Here is a 23,763-nt window from a genome sequence, read left to right as displayed (position 1 = left end):
GTGAGGCTCTGGCCCCAGTGCTCCAGTGACAGCTTTCCTTCTAACAGGACTCACAACTTCCATCTTGCCAAATCCACTGGTCCATGACTGTCTCCTTGCTTGACAGCTCAGGCCTTGGACCTAATTGACCATTGCTTCCTCATGAAAGACTTTTTCACTTGGCCATAAGGACATCCCTCCCTCCTGGCCTTCTCTTACCCTCAGACCTCTCCTTTCACTCTCCCAAGAGCTACATGTTCCAGTGTCCCAGGGCTCTTGTCAGTCCTCTCCATCCATTCTCGATCCCCAAATTAACCAGTTCTATAGTTTAAAATTACGCATGTCTATCCCTAATTCAGACATTTCCTTAGCTGCTTATTCATATCAAGTTGCCTGCTAGGTATCTCAGCTTGGATTTCTTTTTTTCTTTTCTTTTCTTTCTTTCCTTTTTTTTTTTTAAACCACACCTGTGGCATGTAGAAGTTCCCAGGCTAGAGATGGAACTGTGCCACAGAGCGACAACCCTGGATCCTTAGACCCCCTATGCCACAAGTGAACTCCTAAACTTAGATTTCTTATGGACAACTCACACGTCATGACTAAAATGGAACTCCCCGAGTTCCCGTCATGGCACAGTGGTTAACAATCCGACTAGGAACCATGAGGTTGCAGGTTCAATCCCTGGCCTTGCTCAGTGGGTTAAGGATCTGGTTGCCGTAAGCTGTGGTGTAGGTTGCAGATGCAGCTCAGATCCCGCGTTGCTGTGGCTGTGGTGTAGACCGGTGGCTACAGCTCCAATTAGACCCCAGCCTGGGAACCTCCATATGCCGCGGGAGCGGCCCAAGAAATAGCAACAACAACAACAAAAAGACAAAAAAAAAAAAAATTAAAAAATAAAAAATAAAATGGAACTCCTGACTTAACTCCTAACTCCTAGTTGCCTAAACACAGTTGCCCAGACCAACTTATTGGAGTCATTGTTTCTCTTTTCTTTACACTTCATACACAAAACATCAGCAAGTCTCATGATTTCAGTTTTCAAAATATATTCCCAATCTGACTACGTCTTACCATGTCTCTTCTAACCTAATGTTGGTCTAAGTCATAGTCTTTTTACTAGAGCACTCAGAATGATCTTCTAGATCTCAAGTTAAAGCACCTTACTCCTCTGTTCAAACTCCAGAGTAAAATACAAACCTTAACAATGGTATATGAGATCCTATTGTGGTTTGGCGGGTTAAGAACCTGACTAGTATCCATGAGGATGTGGGTTCCATCCCTGGTCTCACTCAGTGGGTTAAGGATCCGGCATTGCAACAAGCTGCCGCATTGGTCACAGATGTGGCTCAGATCCAGCATTGCCGTGGCTTAGTGTAGGCAGGCAGCTGCAGCTCCGATTTGACCACTAGCCTAGAAACTTCCATATGCTGCAGATGCAGCACTAAAATGAAAAACAGAAACAGTGGTTTACAAGGACCCGCATGATATGGGTACTTGGTTTTCTTGCCATTTCTCAAATATACCAAACTGAGTCCCTTTTCATGTGTTGTTCTTTATGTTTAGAATGATCTTCCCCCATATCTTTGCCTTCTTCTTTTATTTAAATTTATTACTCTAAAGTGGTTTCTCCTGGACTCCTCACTCAAAATAGCATCCTACACTGTTAATATCACTGAAGTGACACCATTCACTTACCTTGCTTCACTTTTCCTCGTATAAATTATAAGTTCTCCTGAAATGATTGTATTATTGTTTACTGGCTTTTACGTGCTATGCAATGCAAATTTCAAGAGTAATAGATTTTGTTCGCTTGTCAGTCACCAATGCCTAGAACAATATTTGGCACATAGTAGATGTTATATTTATGTATCTAATTAAGATAATTGAGGTGGATAATACATAGATGATAGATAGAAATATAGATAGATAGTATTTTAAAGTAGATTAGGAACAGAATTAAATTTATAGTGTGATTTACAATAGTTAGGTAGTATGTTAGAAGTAAAGATATATATATACGATAGCATTCAGGACAAAACGGCAAAACATAATTAGTGAATTCATTAGTGTTCAAAAAGTCACAAGTAAAATTAAACTAGCTATTCAAATAATACATCATAAAAATGAATGCGGGCAATCTGTGAAATGCCTGTGCAGAAAAAGCTTTTTGAGGAAATCCCGTAAATACAGAAACAATTGGAAATCTTATTTTTTTGAAAAAGACCCAATTTTGGAAAGATGATTCCACTGTTATCTTCCAACAGAATTTACAATGTTTATCAGAAAAATCTACTACTCTTTCAGAAGACAGGGTGCTCTGAAGGATCTTTTAAAAGAACCAACCCATATTATATAAAAGAGAACCATAATGCTTTTTTTAACAACTATCTATTTACTGCAATTTCAGTGATTTGTAGAATTGTAATATTAGTATTTAGCAGGATGCAATTTTAAGAGTATGGTTATATTTTAGAAGGTTCCATTTTTCTTCTTCTGGTGGAAAGAAAAAAGCATATCAAAGTGGACAAAACCACAGTAGTAGGTTTATAATTATTCTGAAGTATAATATTCATACTTGAAGATGTGAATGCATAACTGTGTACTGTTTCACTGCTTTTTTAGGCTGTGTAATCTACAACAAACATGTTTATAAGCTTCAGTCATGCAAAGTGTAAGCAAGGGTACCGTTTCCTTTGTCTATATCATCATTTCTAACATGCCCCAAACTTGTCTCTCTCTGAGAATAAAGCCCAGTATTTTCCAAGAATATTTTATTTTCATGCCCACATTTCCCTTTATTGCTTTAATTTTTGGGTTATCTTCATGCTTGGTGGAATTTTTTTAAACTTGTATGACCAAAAAAAATTTATGCAGTAGCATCTTTTGAGCATTATGTTTAAGCCAAATGCTATCAATCCTTAATTTAAAGAAAAGGATGAAAATGAAATTAATCAACTCAACAAGTAGTTACTGAATACATGCACAGATTCCTTAAAGTACCTTACCAGGCATCAGCTGTATTGCATATATAAAAGAGGTATAGCCACTGTTCTCAGCTTGTAGTAGAGATAAAATATACACAGTGACAACTGTCATACAAGATAGAAAGAGGTGAGTTTATCAATATAGGAGAAAGCTACCACGTTGAAAATGATGAACACATAAGAAAAATATAAATTCAGAACTATAAGGAAATGAAAGAAATTATTTCCTATTGGGATCAAGAAAGGATTGAGTATCTAGCAGTTGTTTCAGGACCTAAGTATGATGTGGTTCTTGGCAAGATGAGGTAGGGAGAATATGGACAAAGGAAATAGCTTTAAACGCCTTTCTAAGTTTGAACTTGAGTCTGAAGGTCTATTTTTCAGAAAGGGAATGATGAAAGTGCATCTCCACCAAATCCCTATTTTGACCCAGTCCTAGTTTCTGACCTGCACAGACCCATATATCCAGTGACCTACTGGACAGCTCTACCTGGAAGCTCAGAGGAAAGTGTATTTCAAAATGTCTTAAACTGACTCATATTTTTCCTCGTCCATGACACCTACTTCCACTCCCCAGCAGAATCTTGCTCTTCTTTCTATAAATAGCATCAATGAAATTTTCCAAGCCTGAAATCTAAACATCATTCAGGACCCCTTCCTCTCCCTAATCTTTGCAGCCAACAAATCACTAAATGGCATTATCTTCATTGTTTCTCTGAATTGTTTTTTCTTTCTGTGCATCTCCACTGCTGCTACTCAGCACAGTATACCTAAGAGCACAGACTTAGACCCTGATAGCTGATGTTTCTATATGGACTCTATACTTACTGTGTAACCTTGGGAAAGTTATGCAACATTCCTAGGCCTTAATTTCCTGGTATATTATACAATAGGGATAATAATTATAACTTTCATGGTTGTTGTGAGGGTTAAACAAGTCATTATATGAAAGCACTTAAAATTTGATATATACCAACCACTATATAAGTGTTTGCTTTTATTACAGGACCATGTCTAGCTTAAAATACTGAACAGCCCATGGCTTGATATCCTGGCTTTATGTTCCAATCCATTTAATTCCCTTTTCCAAAATGAAGCCACAGCAATCTTTCTTTCTTTCTTTCTGTCTGTCTGTCTGTCTGACTGTCTTCCTTTCTTTCTTTTTCTTTTTATGATGGTACCTGTCTCATAGGGAAGTTCGCAGACTAGGAGTCGAATCAGAGCTGCAGCTGGGGGCCTATGCCACAACCATGGCAATACGGATTCAAGCCACATCTGTGACCTACATCACAGCTTGGAGCAATACTGGATTCTGAACCCACTAAGCAAGACCAGGGATCAAATCCACATCCTCACAGAGACACCAGGTCTTTAACACACTGAGCCACAATGGGAACTCCCAGAATCTTTCTAAAATAGATATCTGATTATAACTTTTTTTGAAATTCCCAAAATGCCATTTTATTTTCTTTATGATAAGGCAAAAATTTCTTATAACATGGCTTAACTGAGCCCTGAGAACCTCCTCAACTCCATATCTGCCCACTCTGCTCTCTCTGGACATTCCAGTTCATACCAACATTTCTGATCCTCTAACACATCTTTTATTTTTAATCTTCTTTTTTTCCTTTTTCACCGCCCTGAAGCATATGAAGTTCCTGGGCTAGGGATCAGATCCGAGCCACAGTTGCAACCTAAGCAGCTGTGGTAATGCTGGATCCTTAACCCACTGTGCCAGACCAGGGATCGAACCTGCATCCCAGTGCTCTCTAGATGCCGCTGCCACCAATCCCGTTGTGCCACAGTGGGAACTCCCTTATCTTTTTTTTTTTAATTGAAGTGTAATTGATTTACAAGTTGTGTTAGTTTCAGGTATACAGCAAAGTGATTCAGATATATATATCTATATATACACTTTTTCAAATTCTTTTTGTGCATGGTGTTAAGAAGTATTCTAATTTCATTCTTTTACATGTGGCTGTCCAGTTTTCCCAGCACCACTTATTGAATGGGCTGTGTTTTCTCCATTGTATATTCTTGCCTCCTTTGTCATAGATTAGTTGACTGTATGTGCGTGGGTTTAATTCTGGGATTTTTTCAAATTCTTTTCCCTTATAGGTTATTATAAAATATTGAGTATGGTTCCCTATGCTGTACAGTAGGTCCTTGTGGTATCCACTTTATATATAGTAGTGTGTGTATGTTAATCCCAAACTCTTAATTTATCCCTCCCTCCCCCATCCTCTTTGATAACCATAAGTTTGTTTTTTATGTCTATGGTTCTGTTTCTGTTTTGTATATAAGTTCATTTGCTGATCCTGTAACACATCTTGATGGCTCTGAACTTTGGGCCTTCAGACACACGCATACCTCTGACTAAACCACTCTATCTCCTCCTCTTGACTTGGCTAAGTCTTATTCATAATTTAATTGCCCCACCTGGAGAATGTGTATGTGGCAGGAGAAAGATCCAGAAAGAGCTACCAATGTGATAGGAAGCAAGTGAAGGAAATTTATCAGGGAGAGAGACTGAACCATGTTAAAGGTGCGGCTTAGCTCAAATCAGATGGAAACTGAGACTTTACCACCGGCTTTGGCAACTTTATTCAATCACTCACTAAAGGAGTTATAAATATTTTTAAAATTTTAAAGTATTTCTATATACTATAGTAGGCTTTTCAAAGCAGACTATACACTCTGTGTGTATTTAATGTAGTGATCTTACATGGTGATAAAACTACATGTAAAAATGAATTCCAAAATTCTATACTATTCTTCAACTGAGAATAATCTCTGCACTGGGAAACCCAGTTTAGATAACAAGCAGGAAAAGTAAGATGAGTTCAGATTAATCTAAATCTCATTGGACATCAAAGGGTAATAGTCCATTATGAGGATTCTGCCTACGTATTTCTCCAGGTATGACAAGTACATACGAGTTGTCAGCAACTTTTTACTCTATTTCTTTAACGTCAGTGTACTTTATTTAAGAGTGCATATTTTCTTTGTACCTGAACATCTTCACTTCTTTGTCTTCTGCATCAAATCCAAGGACCCTGTATGCCTTCAACCAATTAAAAAAAAGAAAAAGAAAGAAAAAAAAAACTGTTAGCAGAGCTTTTATTTTAAATGTCAGGCCATATGAAGTGACTTTAAAAATCCAGCCATTGCCATGAATGGAATAATATCCTTATATTGTCAGATATTTAAAGGGTTAATATACAAATACATATGTATAAATGTAGTAAGTATTAAAAGAGTAGTAAGAGGTGTTTATAGAATTTGTGATCAAAGAGATCAAATAACTACAGTTAATGTTTTTCCTGCTTACTAAAACTCCTAATTATAAGAATAATGGGAGACAAATGTCAACTCATCAGATTCCTTATTATCATGAATAGACCAGGTGTAGATCTGCTTTATAAAATTAAATTGCCATTACCAAGAGAAAAATTTTTATGATGTTTCTTTGTATATAAACATATGTATATGTTATACACACACACACACACACACACACACACATATAAATATCAATGTAGTCTTAAAAGTTTTAGTATATCCTGGGGTTCCCGTTGTGGCGCAGTGGTTAACGAATCTGACTAGGAACCATGAGGTTGCAGGTTCGATCCCTGCCCTTGCTCAGTGGGTTAACGATCCGGTGTTGCCGTGAGCTGTGGTGTAGGTCGCAGACGCGGCTCGGATCCTGCGTTGCTGTGGCTCTGGCGTAGGCTGGCAGCTACAGCTCCGATTCAACCCCTAGCCTGGGAACCTCCATATGCCATGGGAGCAGCCCAAAGAAATGGCAAAAAGACAAAAAAAAAAAAAAAAAAAAAAAAGTTTTAGTATATCCCCATGCTGGCTAGAAGTTCTTTTTTTTGAGCATAGTCTTTAATTATAAACAGTATTATTCTTGACAAATCAAGCTATAATAAATTTTACTGTAGTTATAATAGAAACCTTTTTGGCTATTATCTCAATTCATTGGTTTTGTTGATATGAGAACTACTAAAAATCAAAGTACATAGAAATAATCAAGTATTTATTTTCAGAAATGTATATTTGACAGAACATAAGCATTTAAGAATTTAAATGTGGCTAAAATATAATCTTGACTAGTCCATATACCCAAAAATGATGAAATGAAACCATTTAAGGAAGATAGTTACTAAACTCTGTCTTTATAATTTTGAAGGAAAATTGGTGTGCAGTTTCCAGAGTTTTTAACCTATACATTCCATCATCTCTCTAATTCGCTTTTCCTGCTGTGATTTAATTCTTTCTTTCTTGACCTTTACTCAGAGGAAATAGATGAAATAGGAAATAACTCCTTACTGCCATTCATACGATATCCCTGAAATGTATTTTGCCTTGTGACCTTTAAATGATGGGAATAAAGAGAATGGATCACATGTCCTCGTTTGGACCTGATCTCTGGGTCAACATGTGTTTGCTTTTCATCTATATGAAAATGCACTAGGCTGTGATTGCCATGGGATAGGTGAGGTTGGGAGAAGAGTGGGCAGTTGCCAGCTGAGTCAGGCAGAAGACGAAATGATGATCTGAAATGGCAAAGTTTAGAAGGGGGGATTCTTTGTGAGAGAGGTGGTAATTGCTTTTGGTCATTTGCCATTCCATGGGTGAGGGGCAGGGTTCAAGAACAGTGTAAAAATGCCTGGGCTGTTAAGGGAAGAACACTTGGGCACACACTGGCAAGAGCTTACAGTGGGTGGGTGACGTGGCTGAGAGAACGGGGCTTAATATTGAATAAAAATGCCTCAGGGGTCGCATAACAGTTCATCTCCCACTAAAAGAGGATTTTCTGTAAGCACCATTTTAGCATTGAGGATAATTTCCCCAATTAAAAAACAAAACAAGAGACTTGTGGTTGCCTGATGGGAGGGGGAGGGAGTGGGAGGGATCGGGAGCTTGGGCTTATCAGACACAACTTAGAATAGATTTACAAGGAGATCCTGCTGAATAGCATTGAGAACTATGTCTAGATACTCATGTTGCAACAGAAGAAAGGGTGGGGGAAAAACTGTAATTGTAATGTATACATGTAAGGATAACCTGATCCCCTTGCTGTACAGTGGGAAAAGAAAAGAAAAAAAAAAAAAAAAAAAAAAAAAAAGAAAAACATAGGCACTTTCAGAATTTCCCACTGCAAAACTGTGTGTGTTTGATAAATTGAGCCCTATTCCTAACTTTCAAAAAGGATAAATATTTCATAAAGCCTAATGGTATTTACAGAGATGTAAAAGTTGAAAATCTAGCCAAGGTTATTTGGTGTTTGAAATCAAGCGTGATAATATTTTTTCCTGTGAAATCCCCAGATCATTAACATTGCTTTAGTCAGCATTAATAGGAAATGCATGCCAGGATGATGAAAATTAATTTACAGTTGAATGCTTTATGTCAGGAGACAACTTGCCGGATCGCGGTTGTTGGAAACTGAGCATTTTCTAAGCACATTGCCTGCTTGCTGCCTTTTCTTGGCTGTAGATATCGATGAGTGTGGGACCGGGAGGCACAGCTGTGCCAATGATACCATTTGCTTTAACTTGGATGGTGGATATGATTGCCGATGTCCTCATGGAAAGAATTGCACAGGGGACTGTGTTCACGATGGAAAAATTAAGCACAGTGGTCAGATTTGGGTGTTGGAAAATGACCGATGCTCTGTGTGCTCATGTCAGGTTGGTATAAATAAAACATTTTAACCATGTTGATCGAGGTGTAATTGGCATATATTTCAAGTGTACAGCTTGATGAACTTAGACAAACTTAGACAGATGCAAACATACACTTGACCACCGCACAAATAATATAACAGAACATTTTTATCTACCCAAAATGTTACCTCTGTCCTTTCTTTTTCTTAAATTTTTTTTTAATTTAAGTGGTTGATTTACGATGTTGTGCCATCTTCTGCTGTAAACCAAGTGACCCAGTCATATATATATATATAACACACACACACATTCCCTTTCTAATATTTTCTTTCATCATGGTTTATCCCAAGAGACTGGACGTAGTTCCCTGTGCTGTACAGTAGGACCTCATTGTTTAACCATTTTAAATTTAATAGTTGCCTCTGTCCTTTCTAAGTTGGTCCCATACCCTTAGCCTCAAGCAAACACTGCTTCCAGTTACTATAGATTAGATTTGTATTGTCTAGAGCCTCATGGAAGTGAATTCATATAACACAGTTGGCTTTCTGTGTCTGCAGGTTACACATCCACAGATTCAACCAGCTTTGGATCAAAAATATTTGGAAAAAAATTCCAGAAAGTTCCAAAGAAGTAAAACTTTCCCCTGCACTGGCAACTATTTACATAGCATTCACATTGTATTAGGTATTTCAGGTCATATAGAGATGACTTAAAGAATGTGCAAATCCTAGACCATTTTATGTAAGGGACTTGAGCATCCCTGGTTTTTGATTAGCACAGGTGTGCATACTCTTTTGCATCTGGCTTTCTCTCAGCATTATATTTTGACATTCATTTATATTCATTAGATGTATAAGTAACCATTTCTTTTTATTCCGGAAGAGTATTCCAGTGTATGGAAATACCGCAATTTGTTTATCTATTCACATGATAAAATTGTGCTTCTAACTATGCTAATGTTTCTATAGTCACAATATCATATTTGAGTGAATGCATAAATGAAGCTAACATGGACATACTATGGCTTGCAAGTGAAAAATATCTATTTGGGTTATATTTCAATTTTAGAGAGGTATTCTGTTATGTGTAACCAGTTGATAATAGACATTTAAATTATAGTTGAATGAATAATATCAAAGAGTCAGCTATTATTAAAGAAATTGATAACAGCTTGTACAAAAACAAAAGGTTAGAATATTCTAGAAACTTAATAATATGTCAAACATATTGACTAACTGCTAAATATAAACATTCAAGCCCTCACACGAAACAAAATTTGGTTAGTATTCAAATTACTGTACTAATAAATAAGTACACATATATTTATATATATATATATATATATATATACACACACACACAAATTTATTTATGTGTAAGGGCCTTGCAGTGGTTATTGTATTGTACTGGTTTTTTTTCCTAACAAATTTATTTCCAATCAAGTCATTTAAAGAGTAATGTCTGGAAAGAAAATTGGAAACTCTCCAACTTGGATAATTTCTATGTGTTAGCTACAAAATGGAATTTAAAAAAATAAATTTATTGTGTAAACAGCATGAGTTATCTCAACTTCCAAATCAACATCTGAGATTTTATATACATGTACATACATATACATACATATAATACATATATAATGTGTATGTGTGTGTGTGTGTGTGTGTGTACACACACGTACATATGATGTTAGTATATTGAGAAATGGAGGGTTTGGGTAACTGCTTTTCTTCCTTGTCACACAGAATGGATTTGTAATGTGTCGACGGATGGTCTGTGACTGTGAGAATCCCACAGTTGATCTTTTCTGCTGCCCTGAATGTGACCCAAGGCTGAGCAGTCAGTGCCTCCATCAAAATGGGGAAATTTATACAACAGCGGTGACACCTGGGTCCAGAATTGCCAGCAGTGCCGCTGCTTGGTAAGTTTAGCCACATGAAGTTCAGGAAATGAAACATTTAAGCCCAGAATCTAAATAGGAAAGCAGCCTTGCTCTGCCCCCATCCCCACCTATGTTCAGTACCTGGCCATAGTGTTGGCAGTTATAAAAAGTGGTCCTGGTTAGAATGACAAAGCGACGGTGATGTATTCAAGACCGGAGAAGGCATATCTGGGGCTGGTTGTGGTCCACCATGATGTTAGCCTTTCGTGACTCTCTCCAGAGCTCCTGACTTCCCAGTCCCATTACCCTAGACTTAGAGACAATTTATGAACAGAGCAGTGGCATTCAAAAAAATCATTTTTCCCAAGTACATCTTTTGTTAATGCATTTCTGTCAATTATGCTCAGACTTAAGAAAACAAAGCAAAAGTAAAAAGAAAGTCATGCTTCTTTTTCCTTCTAAAGATTGTTCCTGTCACTGTTATTCTGGTGGACATCATTTTACACATAATGTGGATAAGCAATAAGCACATTAGAATATTAGAATTAAATGTATATATTTATGAAACTTCTATGGAAAGAACAGGCGAAAAAGAAAACAAAAACTTGATAAGGAAAACGCAAATCATTTTTTTTTTTATTTGACCGAATTTCTTTTTTTCTTTCTAGTGGTATAAATGAAAAGAAAAACTTGTCTATGTGTCTTTATATAAGCAAGTTTCACAGTGCTGCTTTTAAAGTTAGGCGAGTTTCCTTTCTATCTGTGTGAGGATATTTTTAAAGCAATGCTTTTTTGTTGCTTCCTTTTTATACTTTCAACCCCAAAATCAATTGAAAGAGCAAGGTCAGTTTCTGTGCCTGAAGGCTGCTTTCATCTCCAAGATCATGAGATTCAGAATTATGAAGAAAATAAGGAAGCAGGTGGGAACCAAATTTTAAAAGATCCGATTCACACAATTTTCCCATGTGGAATTAGAAAAGACTGAAATCATTTCCTAGTTTGGTTTTGTTTCATTTTTTTCCCAAAGTCCCTACACCAAGAAACATATGAATGAACAAAGGAAAACTGTCAAATTTTCTTCATATTTCTGTTATTTTCTTCTAAGTGGACAAAACTTTCTTTCTGCAGAAGGGAATAAATGAGAAATTAGGGGAAAAAAAGATCAAAAGAATGAAAAAAAAATTTCATATTCAAAAAGCTAAGTAAAAACCTCATCTGTAGTAAAACAATTCTCCTTTGGCATGAGAAGAAAGGAGCATACAAATTCGATTGTTTTAAGAGAAAGGGTTTTTAGGAGTTCCCGTCGTGGCGCAGCAGAAACGAATCTGACTAGGAACCATGAGGTTGCAGGTTCTATCTCTGGTCTCTCTCAGTGGGTTAAGGATCCGGCGTTGCCATGAGCTGTGGTGTAGTTCGCAGACACGGCTCAGATCCTGAGTTGCTGTGGCGTAGACCAGCGGCTGGAGCTCCGATTAGACCCCTAGCCTGGGAACCTCCATATACCAGGGGTGCGGCCCTGAAAAGGACAAAAAAAAGAGAGAGAAAGGAAAGGATTTTATTTTCCTTTATTGTTGTTCTTGTTTAACCCCTGAAAAGAGTTTTAAAATCCATGTGCAGTATAGATCTCAGCTCTCTGATAGGGCTTTTGTGGATTCCCTACACATTCATGGCTGTGACGGTCTGAGAATTAATGTCCATCCAATAAATTGAGTATTCCGTAAACACTGCCCCTCTCTTCCTCCCTCCCTCCACAACTTCCTTCTCCCTCCTTCTGCCCTTGGACATCTGCTTTCCTTACAGCAAGGGGAAGTTGACTGTTGGCCCCTGCCATGCCCAGAGGTGGAGTGTGAATTCAGTGTCCTCCCAGAGAATGAGTGCTGCCCACGCTGTGTCACCGACCCTTGCCAAGCTGACACCATCCGCAATGACATCACCAAAACTTGCCTGGACGAGATGAATGTGGTTCGCTTCACTGGGTCCTCTTGGATCAAACATGGTACTGAGTGTACTCTCTGCCAGTGCAAGGTAAAGCCTGTTATAGTCAAGTAGGGTGCATTTGGCCAGCTGCACCCAGGATTCACAGATATTAATGTGCTTAACCTGGCCAGTGGAAAGCATCTTCTTTGCTATTTACTGTCCAGAGATGGGAGGAGGGCCACTCTGCTTTATTAGTGCCAGGGCTGACTGTCATATGCCTCCTCTGATACATATTAAGAGAGAAGGAAGTGCTTGGTCAAAAAAAAAAAATAAGTGTATCACCAGTTATTTATATCATAGAACAGAAAGAACCATGTAAATTGCCCTAAAGTATCTAACTGTACACATCTGAAAAAAAAAAAAATACAAAAAAAAAATAAAACCCTACAACAACAAAATTCATGTTTCTTTCATGACAGAAGACAATATTATTTTATTGATTTTTATCTGGCCTTTTATGAGATAAGATATATCAATGTAAACATATTAGGTTTTCCAAAGTGAAAATCAATATGGCGAAAATGGGGATGTTTCTTGGTTGGCTGTGATCAGTTACATTGAGTTGAAAAATTTAAGATCTGTTGTTTACCATACTTTATTTCTACAGCTGGAGAGAAATCACTGCTAAGATTTTTCTCTTTTATTTTCACGGGAAAATAGAGCAATGCACCTTTTAATTCAAGGAGAAAAAAATTACCAATTAGGTAGATACTTTGGTTATTGTTCCTACAAACATTTGATTTAGTGGTCATTGTACTTCATAGTCAAAATTTTGGTATCAACACTGAAACTAAGTAAAAAATCTGGAAAACTTAACAACAAAAAAGCAAAGATGTCAGATTTTTCCCAGTTTAGCACAGCCAGATATCTGTAAGTGCTCTGGTTCTTTAAGTGAGCATTTCCATTAAATTTTTTTTTCAATAGAGCAATTTAATTCAGATTCACTTAGTACAAATCTCTTACTAGAGTGGCTTGACATAACAGGACAAAGAAATATGAAATGCTTTAAGTTCTGCGATGCTATTATTATCTATTTCAAATCAAAATTTGTAGCTCTTTCAATCAATGCAATTTGTCAATCAAGCAAAGCTTTTTGGGGGGGAACATTTAATGCAGTTTTCTAAAAGTGCATTAGCACATCTGAAGTTACTATTACTATGAAAAGTTGCTAATAATGTATATGCAATGTTGCTTTAATATACATGTAATATGAGTACATTTGAGTACATCTAATGGTGCATATCTAGAAATTTCAGTATTAATGACCAAGGGAAATTAAAGAAAATACATTCTGACATTTAATTACCAAATAGAGTTGAGTCTCCTTAAACTCTTAATCTGTCAGATTTTTGTTCTGAACAGTGACAACAAAAACATATACCGGGTGGAGGAATGAAAAACACACCAAATATGGCCCAGACAGATATTTCCAGTATGAAAAATGCATTCAGTAATAGGCAGAAAAACATTAGAGTGCTTTTTGGGGTAAAGCTGTGAATGATCTTGTCATTCACTGTAAACAGCTACTAGGATTTTTTGGCTCTTGATAGAAATGTATTCCAGAAAGTTTATTTTGGCATTAAATTCGTTTCTTGTCAGATAAGTGCCGATTCCCAGAAATTACTATTTGATACCATTTCCCTTTTCCCTTCAAATTAAGTATGAGTTATAAGAATATAGCTCAGTTTTTCCAAATTTTTCCCTAATACCCATTTTGTTATATTTGTTCTGTGGTATTTCAAAAATAAAATTTATGCCAAATAGGCTTGAGATGTTGCACTGGAGGTGAGCATTCATCACAATTTGGTGCTTTTGCAGCATTGTTTTTACTTATCTCCCCATCCTCCTGCTTCTGAGTTATTTGTTTAAGTCAACAAATACAAATTGTGTAGGCTCTTGTGCTAGTATCGGGATATAATGATGAGCAAAAACAGGCGCATTGTTCCTGGGAATTATGGCCCAGCAGCTTGTTGTCTAAACCCTGCTGGCAGCAGCCACGTGTGGCTATTTAAATTCATTGAAATTAAATTAAAAATCCAATTCCTTAGTCATGCAAGCCCCGTTTCAACTGCACACATGTGCAAGTGGCTATCACATTAGACCACGTATAGAGAGAACATTTCTGTCATCACCGAATAGTCTATGGAAGGCAATGATGTAGAGGTAAAGAATGTGGCCTCTGGAAATCAGCCTATCTGGGATCAAAGCCTGGTCAGCCACACTAGCAATGTCACCTCAAGGGACATTTATTAATCTCTCTGTGGCTCCATTTTCTTTCACCTGAAAATAGGAATAATAATATTACTTGCCTAGGAATAATTGTAGTACCTACTTGAGAAAGTTGCTGTAAGAATTAAGTGGAAGATCCATAGAAAAAGTTTCCCACGTATTTCCTCTGCATTCACAGTAAGTGCTCAGTAAATATTGGCAATTATTATTGTTGGTGGTGGAGTATATACATATTCATTAAGTCAGAAATCAAACAAAGACATTACAAACTGTGATGGGTGCTCTGAAGCTAAGATGTGGTGGGTGCTCTGTGCTAAGGCTCTGCAATGTGTGAACCAGCTCTACTGCCTGAGAAATTAGGAATTAGCTGGGAGAAAAAGGGTTAAGAGTTTTCCTTCCCTTTTTAAAGATGTCTTCAAATTTAATTTGTTTAGGTTAAAAAAAAAAATGTTTCCTCCACTCAGAAGCTGAACTCCAAAGTGAAGCTGAGTCCAAAGTGAATTACACATTTTGCTTTCCCTAAATCTAATAGAGACTACTCACCGTTATGATGGGTCAGACAGCTTTCAGGCAATTATGTTTTGAGCTCCAGATAATAAAGAGGGATGTACCCAGTTGAGGAATAAGGAGAGAGGAGGTAGTAAAGGGTCATTTTCTTTAATAAATTATCACTGAGTGGAACACTTTGGAAATTGGAAACCACAGGGCCACTTTTAACTCCTGGAGACTCTAGATGTAATGCTGAAATAACTGAAGTTTGGAAAAAATACAGTTTTATGAGGCGGGAGCTTGTTATCTTCCTAAATGTTGCCTCTATGTGTTAGCAACAGTAAACTTAAAGTCTGGAAAGTGGACATCTGTACTAAAATTAGAATAGATGACTAGATCTATGGAAAGAAGCACCTCATAAATGTGCAACAATGTAATAAAGCCTTTTAACATATGACCGGGGAGCTTTGCAAATCAAAAGAGGAAGACAGGATTATTCTGTAAATATTGGGATGACTGGACAGCAATTTGAGGAAGATAAGTTATATATATAGTATTATATTATATATCAAAGCAAATTCCATGTGGAAAAAGTATTACACATTAAAAATAAATCAAAGTAAAGTAATCAAAGATTTATCAAAATTCCAGACAGAAGATGCCTTTTCTAATTTAAAAGTGATGAAATACACTGCAAGAAAATTTAGAGCTTCTATAGATACACAAAATTAGCAAAATAAGAAGCCACAACCAGAGAGTGGAAAGTAGTTTCAGCAGATATGTGTTCTTATTAGATTAAAAAAATATGAAAATTATTAATAAAAATATTTCCCCTTATATCAACAAAGGATGAATAACCAATTCACGGAAAAAAAATACAGCTTTGGAAAAAGGAAAAATTCATCTTTTAAAAAAATCTAAACAAATGTAAACTAACCTAATAGATTATTATTTTCATGTACTACAGTAAAAAAAAACTTTCATAATCACGTCTAACGCTGACAGAGATGTACTGGAATTGTAGTTCTTATGCATTGTTAAGTGACATTGAAAAATACATGTCAAGAGCCACACATACACCTCCTTGCCCACTCCCTGTGCCCACAGAAATATCCAAAAGATCCTATTAATTCCAGGTCTGAGAATCCAACCTAAAGAAATAATAGGCGTTCCAGGGTAGTTCAGTGGGTTAAGGATCTGGCATTGTCACTGTTGTGACTCAGGTTGCTACTGTGGTGCAGGTTCTATCCCTGGCCTAGTAACTTCCACCCCCTCAAAAACAAAAGAGAAATAATCTAAAATATGGAACAAGCAATATGCATCACAATTTCTACCTCAACATTAATTGGCATGCAGAATCGAGGAAAAAAACATAATATCCAACAATAGAAAAATATTAAATAAGTTATAGTAACTCTATGACATAATATACAATGTTATAGCATAATGATATATGTAATGATATGATTATAATTATTTAACCATTCAAGTGTTAACAATAATCATAATAAAAATTATAAAAATACTGTGTGATTACATATGCACTTTGATTACAAGAAGGTTGAAAATAAAGGGAATATGAAATGTCTGTGAGGACATACTAAAATATTGATAATAATGGGATTTAAATATATTAATTTTTATATAATTTATAACCACATAATGTATACATATATATTATAATTACATAGTATTATTATATCCATGTATATAACTTTAAAACATAACTAATGCACTAATAAAATATAGTAAGTGTTTGGTAAATAATAAATATATTAAATACAAATAATAGTAAGATATTTATCCTTTAATATATATTATATATAAACAATTTATTGAAAACTGAAACTCAGCTGTCTTCTAATCTTGATTTTGCAGAGTTTAGTATGCAGACTTCTTTACCAATAAATGAAGCCAGAGATAATAGAGTGTTAAGGAAATTTACTGTTGCTATGGAAAAATAATTAGATTTAATAATTAGTTATGGCAGTAAGTGATTAATTCCTAGCAATCTAAGTTTCAGATTTCATAAAAACCTGTTTTATTCTCGGTTTTATCAAGGTAAGGTTCTGTTAAGGGGAAATGCATGGTTATTATATATATAATTTAATGAGTTTGATGAATCAAAGTACAGAATATTTCCAACAATCTGCAAGTATCTTTTTGTCCCCTTCCAGGCAATACCTCTTTCCTGCAGGAAAATCTCAACTGTATTTCATTAAAATAAATTTATTTTGCCTATTTAAAAATTTCATATAAGTGGAATAACACAATATGTATATACTCTTTTATGTCTAATGATGAACTGATCATTTTATCATTATATAGTATCCTTCTTACCTCCAGCAAGGCTTCTAGACTTGAAGGCAATTTTGTTTACGTGAAGGCTACTCATATAGCCACTCAGTGTATTATTTTTATCCATCCACTTTCAACCTATGGTTTTATATTTAAAGTGCATTTTTTATAGATAATGTAAGAATAGTTCTTACTTTTTTGTCCAGTATGACAAAGTGTTTTAATTGAAGTGTTTAGTCTATTTTCATTGAAGTGTTTAGTCTATTTTCATTTTTGACATGGTGGATTTAAGGCTACCATTTTGCCATTTGTTTTCTATTTTTGTTCCATCTGTTTTTTATATTCCTCTCATTCATTCTTTCCTCTTTCTGTTTATTAATATTTTGTGTTATTCAGAGCTCCTGTTGTGATGCAGTGGAATGAAGGTTTGATCACTGGCCTCTCTCAGTGGATTAGGGATCCGGTGTTACCCAGAGCTGTGGTGTAGGTCATAGATGCGGGCTTGGATCCTGGGTTGCTGGGTTGTAGGCTGCAGCTCTGATTCAACCCCTAGCCTGGAAACTTCCATATGCCCTGGGTGTGGCCATAAAGAGAGAAAAAAAAAAAGTGTATTATTCAAATTTTGTTCTTTAGGATTCTTAGCTATAACTCTTAATAGTATTATTTTAGTTTTTGGTATAGGGATTGTAATATATATCATTGATTATTACAGTGTATTAAAATTTAATATTATACTAATTCATATAAAAGGTAAGAACTTTGGAATAATATAATCCCATTCTCCCAAACTTGGAGCCGTAACAGTCATATATTTTATAACTATGTATACTATAAATTCTGAAAGTCTGCGTTATTATTTTTGCTTTAATTAGTCAAATATCCTTTAAGGAAATTAATGGGGGGAAAAGCTCAATTTTTCTTTTATATTTATCCATATATTTACCATTCCTGGTGCGCTTCATTTCTTCTCATACATTTGAATATCCATCTGGTGTCATTTCCCTTTAGCTTGAATAATGTCCTTTAGCATTTTCCATACTGTAGCTAACTGGCAATTAATTCTCTCAACTCATATTTTTCTGAAAATGTCTTTATTTTTAAAGGACATATTTTTTAAACATAGAATTCAGGATTGACAATTTTGTCCCAGCACTTTAGAGGTGGTACTCTATTGTTTTCTAGTTTCTGTTCTCATCAGGAGTCAGATATAATTTGTACTTTTGTTCCTTTATATGCAATATGTCTTTTTTTCTCTGACTCTTTTCATGATTCTTTATCTTTGGTTTTTACAGTTTTGACTGTGATGTACTTGAGCATGATTATTTTCTGTCTTTGTTCTCTCTGGTTGCTGGGCTTTTTGAATACCCAATTTGATGTTTTTTCTACCAACTATGAGAAAAATTTGGCCTCTGTTTCTTCAGATATTTTGTCTGTAGCATTTTCTCCTTCCTAGTCTTCTGGAACGCCAATGACACATGTATTATATGGTTTAATATTATCCTAAAGGTCAATGAGTTTCTATTTTTATTTCAGTCTTTTTCTCTTTGTTTTTTGTTTGTTTGTTTTGGCTACGCCCACACCATATGGAAGTTCCTGGGCCAGGGATCGAACCCCCACCACAGCACTGACCTGAGCCGCCACTAGGCTACCAGGTAACTCCTTTTCTTTGCTATAAAGATTGGACAATTTCTATTGTTTTTTTTCTTCAAAGTACTATTTCTTCTGCCATCTCTAGTCTGTTGTTGAACCCATCCAATGAATTTTTCATTCCAAATATTGCACTTTTCAGTTCCAGAATTTTTATTTAATTCTATTTATAGTTTTGTTTTTCTGCCACTATTTACCATCTTTTTTCACTCATTAGGACAACCTTTTTTTTTTTTTACGTTGTTGTATGTATTTGTAAAAGATACTTTCCAGGCTTTATCTGCTAGTTACACCTTTAGATTAATTTTGTCTTTCTATTCCCTACTTTTTCTCTTGGTGGGCAGTTACTTTTCCCTGTCTTTCTTCACATGTTTATGGTTTACTGGATATTATGGGTAATATATGGTATGGACCCTACATGCCATTATTTTCCTGTGAATGATATTTATTTTTGTTCCAACAGATTGCACATTATAGGCTAATCTCCTTGCACTTGAGAAGGCAGGGCTTTACAGTGGTTAGGGAATCTACTCCAGATACACCCTTAGTTCTAGGGTGAATTTCTTAATCTTGAGGCATTGCTTTACTCCTAAGCATGGCCCTTTGGAGCTTTCAAGGGAAAATCTGAATTTTTTATCAGTTGTTTCTAACTTGATAGGAAACAGATTTTAAACACTCTTACCCACACTGAGCAGCATCTGAAATATCTGCTCAGACCTTTCAAATTTCAAGCTGTGACTCTCTGATTTAGAGTCTCTTCAGAGTCTCCTCTGCAATTGAGAGACCAGCCAAGAATTTGAGGGGAGTTTACATGCCGATTCACTCCCTCCTTTCTAGATATTTCCTCCTGAACATCCAGTCACTCTGGCAGCCCTAAATGTCCTCTGACATCTGGGGCCTCTCAGATTGTGGCTTTCTGCTTGAGTTATAGTTATCCTAAGCTTCACAAAAAGGGGGATGCGCTAAGGGAAAAAGCCAAGTAAAAATGCATCTCGAAAATTCCCGCCATGGCTCAGTGGTAAGAACCTGACTAGGATTCATGAGTTTTGATCCTTGGCCTCTCTCTCAATGGGTTAAGGATCCGACTTTGCTATGAGCTATGACATAGGTCACTGAAGTGGCTAGGATCTTGTGTTACTGTGGCTGTGGCCGGCAGTTCCAGCTCTGATTCGAACCCTAGCCTGGGAACTTCCATGTGCCACAGGCGTGACCCTAAAAAGCAAAAAAAAAAACAGTGTCTGCCTGCTTTTAGTCACTACGCATTGCTTCAAATAGTTTTTCTGTTTTGTCCAAATTTTATACTTATCTGTAGGAGGGATAGTCTTATATGAGCAACTGTGCCATTCTGAAACTGGAACCTCAGTGGAATATTTTATTAATCTTTCTCATATGTACCATGTTTCCCTAATTGAGGAGCTTCCAATGACATGGTTTCTAGAGCATTTATGTTGTTATAGCAGAACATATTGATCTGGAATAAGAAAAACACTCCCTGGAAGATTTTGAAAGATACACCTTCCCTTCCTAAAAACATACTCGTGGGAACCAACATTTTTTTTTTCTCTGTGAGATTCTAATGCTAGTTTCACATACTCAATGACAGAAGGCTCCAGAAATTCCCTCTCTTTCTGCTCAAAATCCATACAATTTGAGGAACTGATATTCTCAGGAATTGGCACATCCCTCACTTCATTGGATTAATGGGTTGGGAAAGATCATGTCAGCAGGTTATGGTCAGAAAACTCCGCCTCTGAGAATGAGGAAAAAGTGCTACTAGAAATGGCTGTCATATTTTTTTGCTCTCAGAATAAGAAATCTGCTTAATAACAATTTAAAAAGAAATAGGATTATGTTAAATTGATGATATTCTTCTTGGATATAGACTGGCTCTTCCCTCATTTCAACAAAGCTTCAACAAAGGCTTAAGTATCAAAGTCCTTTCTTAAGTTTTATCTTATATGAACTGACACTTTTGGTTTTATCATATTAAGGTTTAATACATTTTCAATCATCTAAAGCCAATTATATGAGAGAATATATCAAGCAGAAGATGAGTTTTAGAGTCAGACTAACCTGAATTTTAATCCCAACTGTACCATTTTATTAACTGTATGATTTTGGACATGATACTTAAGCTTTCTGATCTTCATTTTCTGAACCTGAAAAGTGTGGCTATTAATAGTGATCCTGCTGGGAATGCTTCGAGGTTGAAATTAGATACTGTATTTAAAGCGCCTGGCAAAGTGTCTGACACAGAGTACACACTCACCAGGTAGAAGGATATTACCATCTTATTTTATGATTGTGGTAGCAAGACTAACATTATCATTGTCATGAGCCAGCTGGTGGAAGAAAGTAAGAGTGCAAAGAATCTAAAGAATAAGACATAATTTTTGTTCTTTTTTGTAATACACTACACTCTTCTGAACTCTTTTCCCTTTAATGCCTTGACTCATTTTTTTCCCTGTGCTCTTGGCCTACCTTTTCACAGAGCTGCCTTGGGGTCTTGACATCACTTCTACAGAGGCGTCTACTCTGACCACCCCATCTAAGTAGCCAGTCTTTATTAATCTCATGACACCACCTAGGTTGTTTCTTCTCTGGCACGTTGCATGATGTTTGTACGATTGCTTCTGAAATTGTTCCCTCCAAAAAACTCTAAGCCCTGTCCTGTTGGAGTAGAAACCTTGTCTGCTTCATTCATCAGTATATCTAGCGCTCAATTTATTCAGTGCTTATTTTGTGAATGAATACAGACAATAACAAATATGATCGAAGAGACTGCCATGGGGTAAATAATGGTAGCCTATGATTTGCCACAAATAACTGGCCACAGGAGCCATGCCTGCAATAGTAGAAACATGAAAAGGGATCGGGCCTTTGAACTTTCAGGGGCATATAAATAACAAGTAAACCAGTTATGGTATGTTATATGTACTGGTCACTAAGTGTGGTATTGACTATTGGCTTAAAAATTCATGTCATGCTTTTTCCTTCCTCTCTCTTCTCTAGAATGGCCACATCTGTTGCTCAGTGGATCCACAGTGCCTTCAGGAACTGTGAAGTTAACTCTCTCACTGGAAATTTCTGTTTAAAGAATGTTCTTTCATTAAAAAGACCAAAAAAAAAAAAAAGTTGAAACTTAAAGTGGATGATTTGGGGGCAGCTAAGTGCAGCATTGTTAATAGCTGAGTGAACTTTCAATTACGGAATTTGTGGAGCTTGAGAAAAATCACAAAAGGAAAATTCTTGGGGAAAAACTAGACCAGAATTCTGCCTCTCCTGCATCTGACATCAGCATGTAGAAGGGTGGGCGTGGAATACACCATGACATCGTGACCCCTGGACGTAGAGCCTGAGCTGATGGGAGCTTTGAAAGCCTCGAGCTTCACTGGTGCAGAAAATGTTCCTCTAGATCAGAGTCTTCTTGAATCAGTTCAGTTCTTCACTGCAAAAAAAGAAAAGAAAATGTAAGGCAGTGAATGAATTATATTTTCAGAAGCAAAGCAAAGATGCTATAACATGTTATATGTACAGTATACACTCTGAAAAGAAATCTGAAACAAGTTATTGTAATGATCAAAATAATGCACAGGCATGGTTACTTAATATTTTCTAACAAGAAAAGTCATCCCTATTTCATTGTTTTACTGCACTTAATATTATTTGGTTGAATTTGTTCAGTATAAGCTTGTTCTTGTGTAAAATTAAATAAATATTTCTCTTACCTTATAACATGTCCTAGTGTGTTCCCTTTTTTTTGGCCACACATGCAGCATGTAGAACTTCCCATGGCCAGGGATCAAACCCACGACACGGCAGCAACCTGAGCCGCTCCAGTGACAACACTGGGTCCTTAACCCACTGTGCCACAAGGGTGCTCGCCTAGTGTGTTCCTTTTCCCCACAGATGCTTCAACATACAAATTGCTTTCTAGTTCTGATGAAAATCTCCCATGGTGCTATTTCCAATGGAACATGATGGAGGATAATGTGGGAAAAAGAATGTGTATATATATGTATAACTGGGTCACTTTGCTGTTCAGCAGAAATTGAAAGAGCATTGTAAATCAGCTATAATAAAAAATTTAAAAAAAACCAAAATAGCATCAAATCGTAAGTAAAAAAATAGATAAATAGATTCTGGAATATGTATGCAATGGAATAATATATGCCAGTTAAAATGCATGATTTAGAACTAAGGTGTACCAATGTGGTTAGAACATTATATTATTTTCTGTACTTAAAATATATTTGCTTGAAATATGTCATTAAAAGGGTTATACACTGTCAAAAAAAAAAAAAAAAAAAGAAAGAAAGAAAGAAGATTTTCACTAAATTACCTGCCTGGGTCGGGGAGGGTGATGGATACCTCTGTTCTGCCTTCTCTGGATCTTCTCAGTCACCTTTTACACGGCCTTATATCCTGGGGGCTGACCTATACCCATTGTATTCATAGGTTCTCTTGTCCTCTGGATTCTGACTCAGCTTGACCTGTGGCACCCACCGGCAGGATATCAGGAAGAGGAAGTTTGTATATTTGCTCTGCTGGCTCCTTTCCTACCAGGTCACTACCATGATTAGCTGTGTCCCTTACTGAAGGCCAC

The 23,763-nt window shown here is 36.3% G+C and overlaps 1 protein-coding gene across 1 annotated transcript in view; it reads left to right on the top strand.

Annotated features, from left to right (window-relative positions):
- The window catches only part of NELL2 (neural EGFL like 2), a 332,233-nt gene extending 309,340 nt beyond the window's left edge, over nucleotides 1–22,893 (top strand). The window contains 5 exon segments of the mRNA XM_021092577.1: nucleotides 8,469–8,662; nucleotides 10,381–10,498; nucleotides 10,501–10,556; nucleotides 12,318–12,542; nucleotides 22,170–22,893. Of these exon segments, the coding sequence (XP_020948236.1) occupies nucleotides 8,469–8,662; nucleotides 10,381–10,498; nucleotides 10,501–10,556; nucleotides 12,318–12,542; nucleotides 22,170–22,220 (644 nt within the window). The 3' untranslated portion in view covers nucleotides 22,221–22,893.

Source organism: Sus scrofa, chromosome 5 (genome assembly GCF_000003025.6).
Source record: "Sus scrofa isolate TJ Tabasco breed Duroc chromosome 5, Sscrofa11.1, whole genome shotgun sequence".
NCBI classification, from domain to species: Eukaryota; Metazoa; Chordata; class Mammalia; order Artiodactyla; family Suidae; genus Sus; species Sus scrofa.
This window is presented reverse-complemented; position numbering and strand designations above follow the sequence as displayed.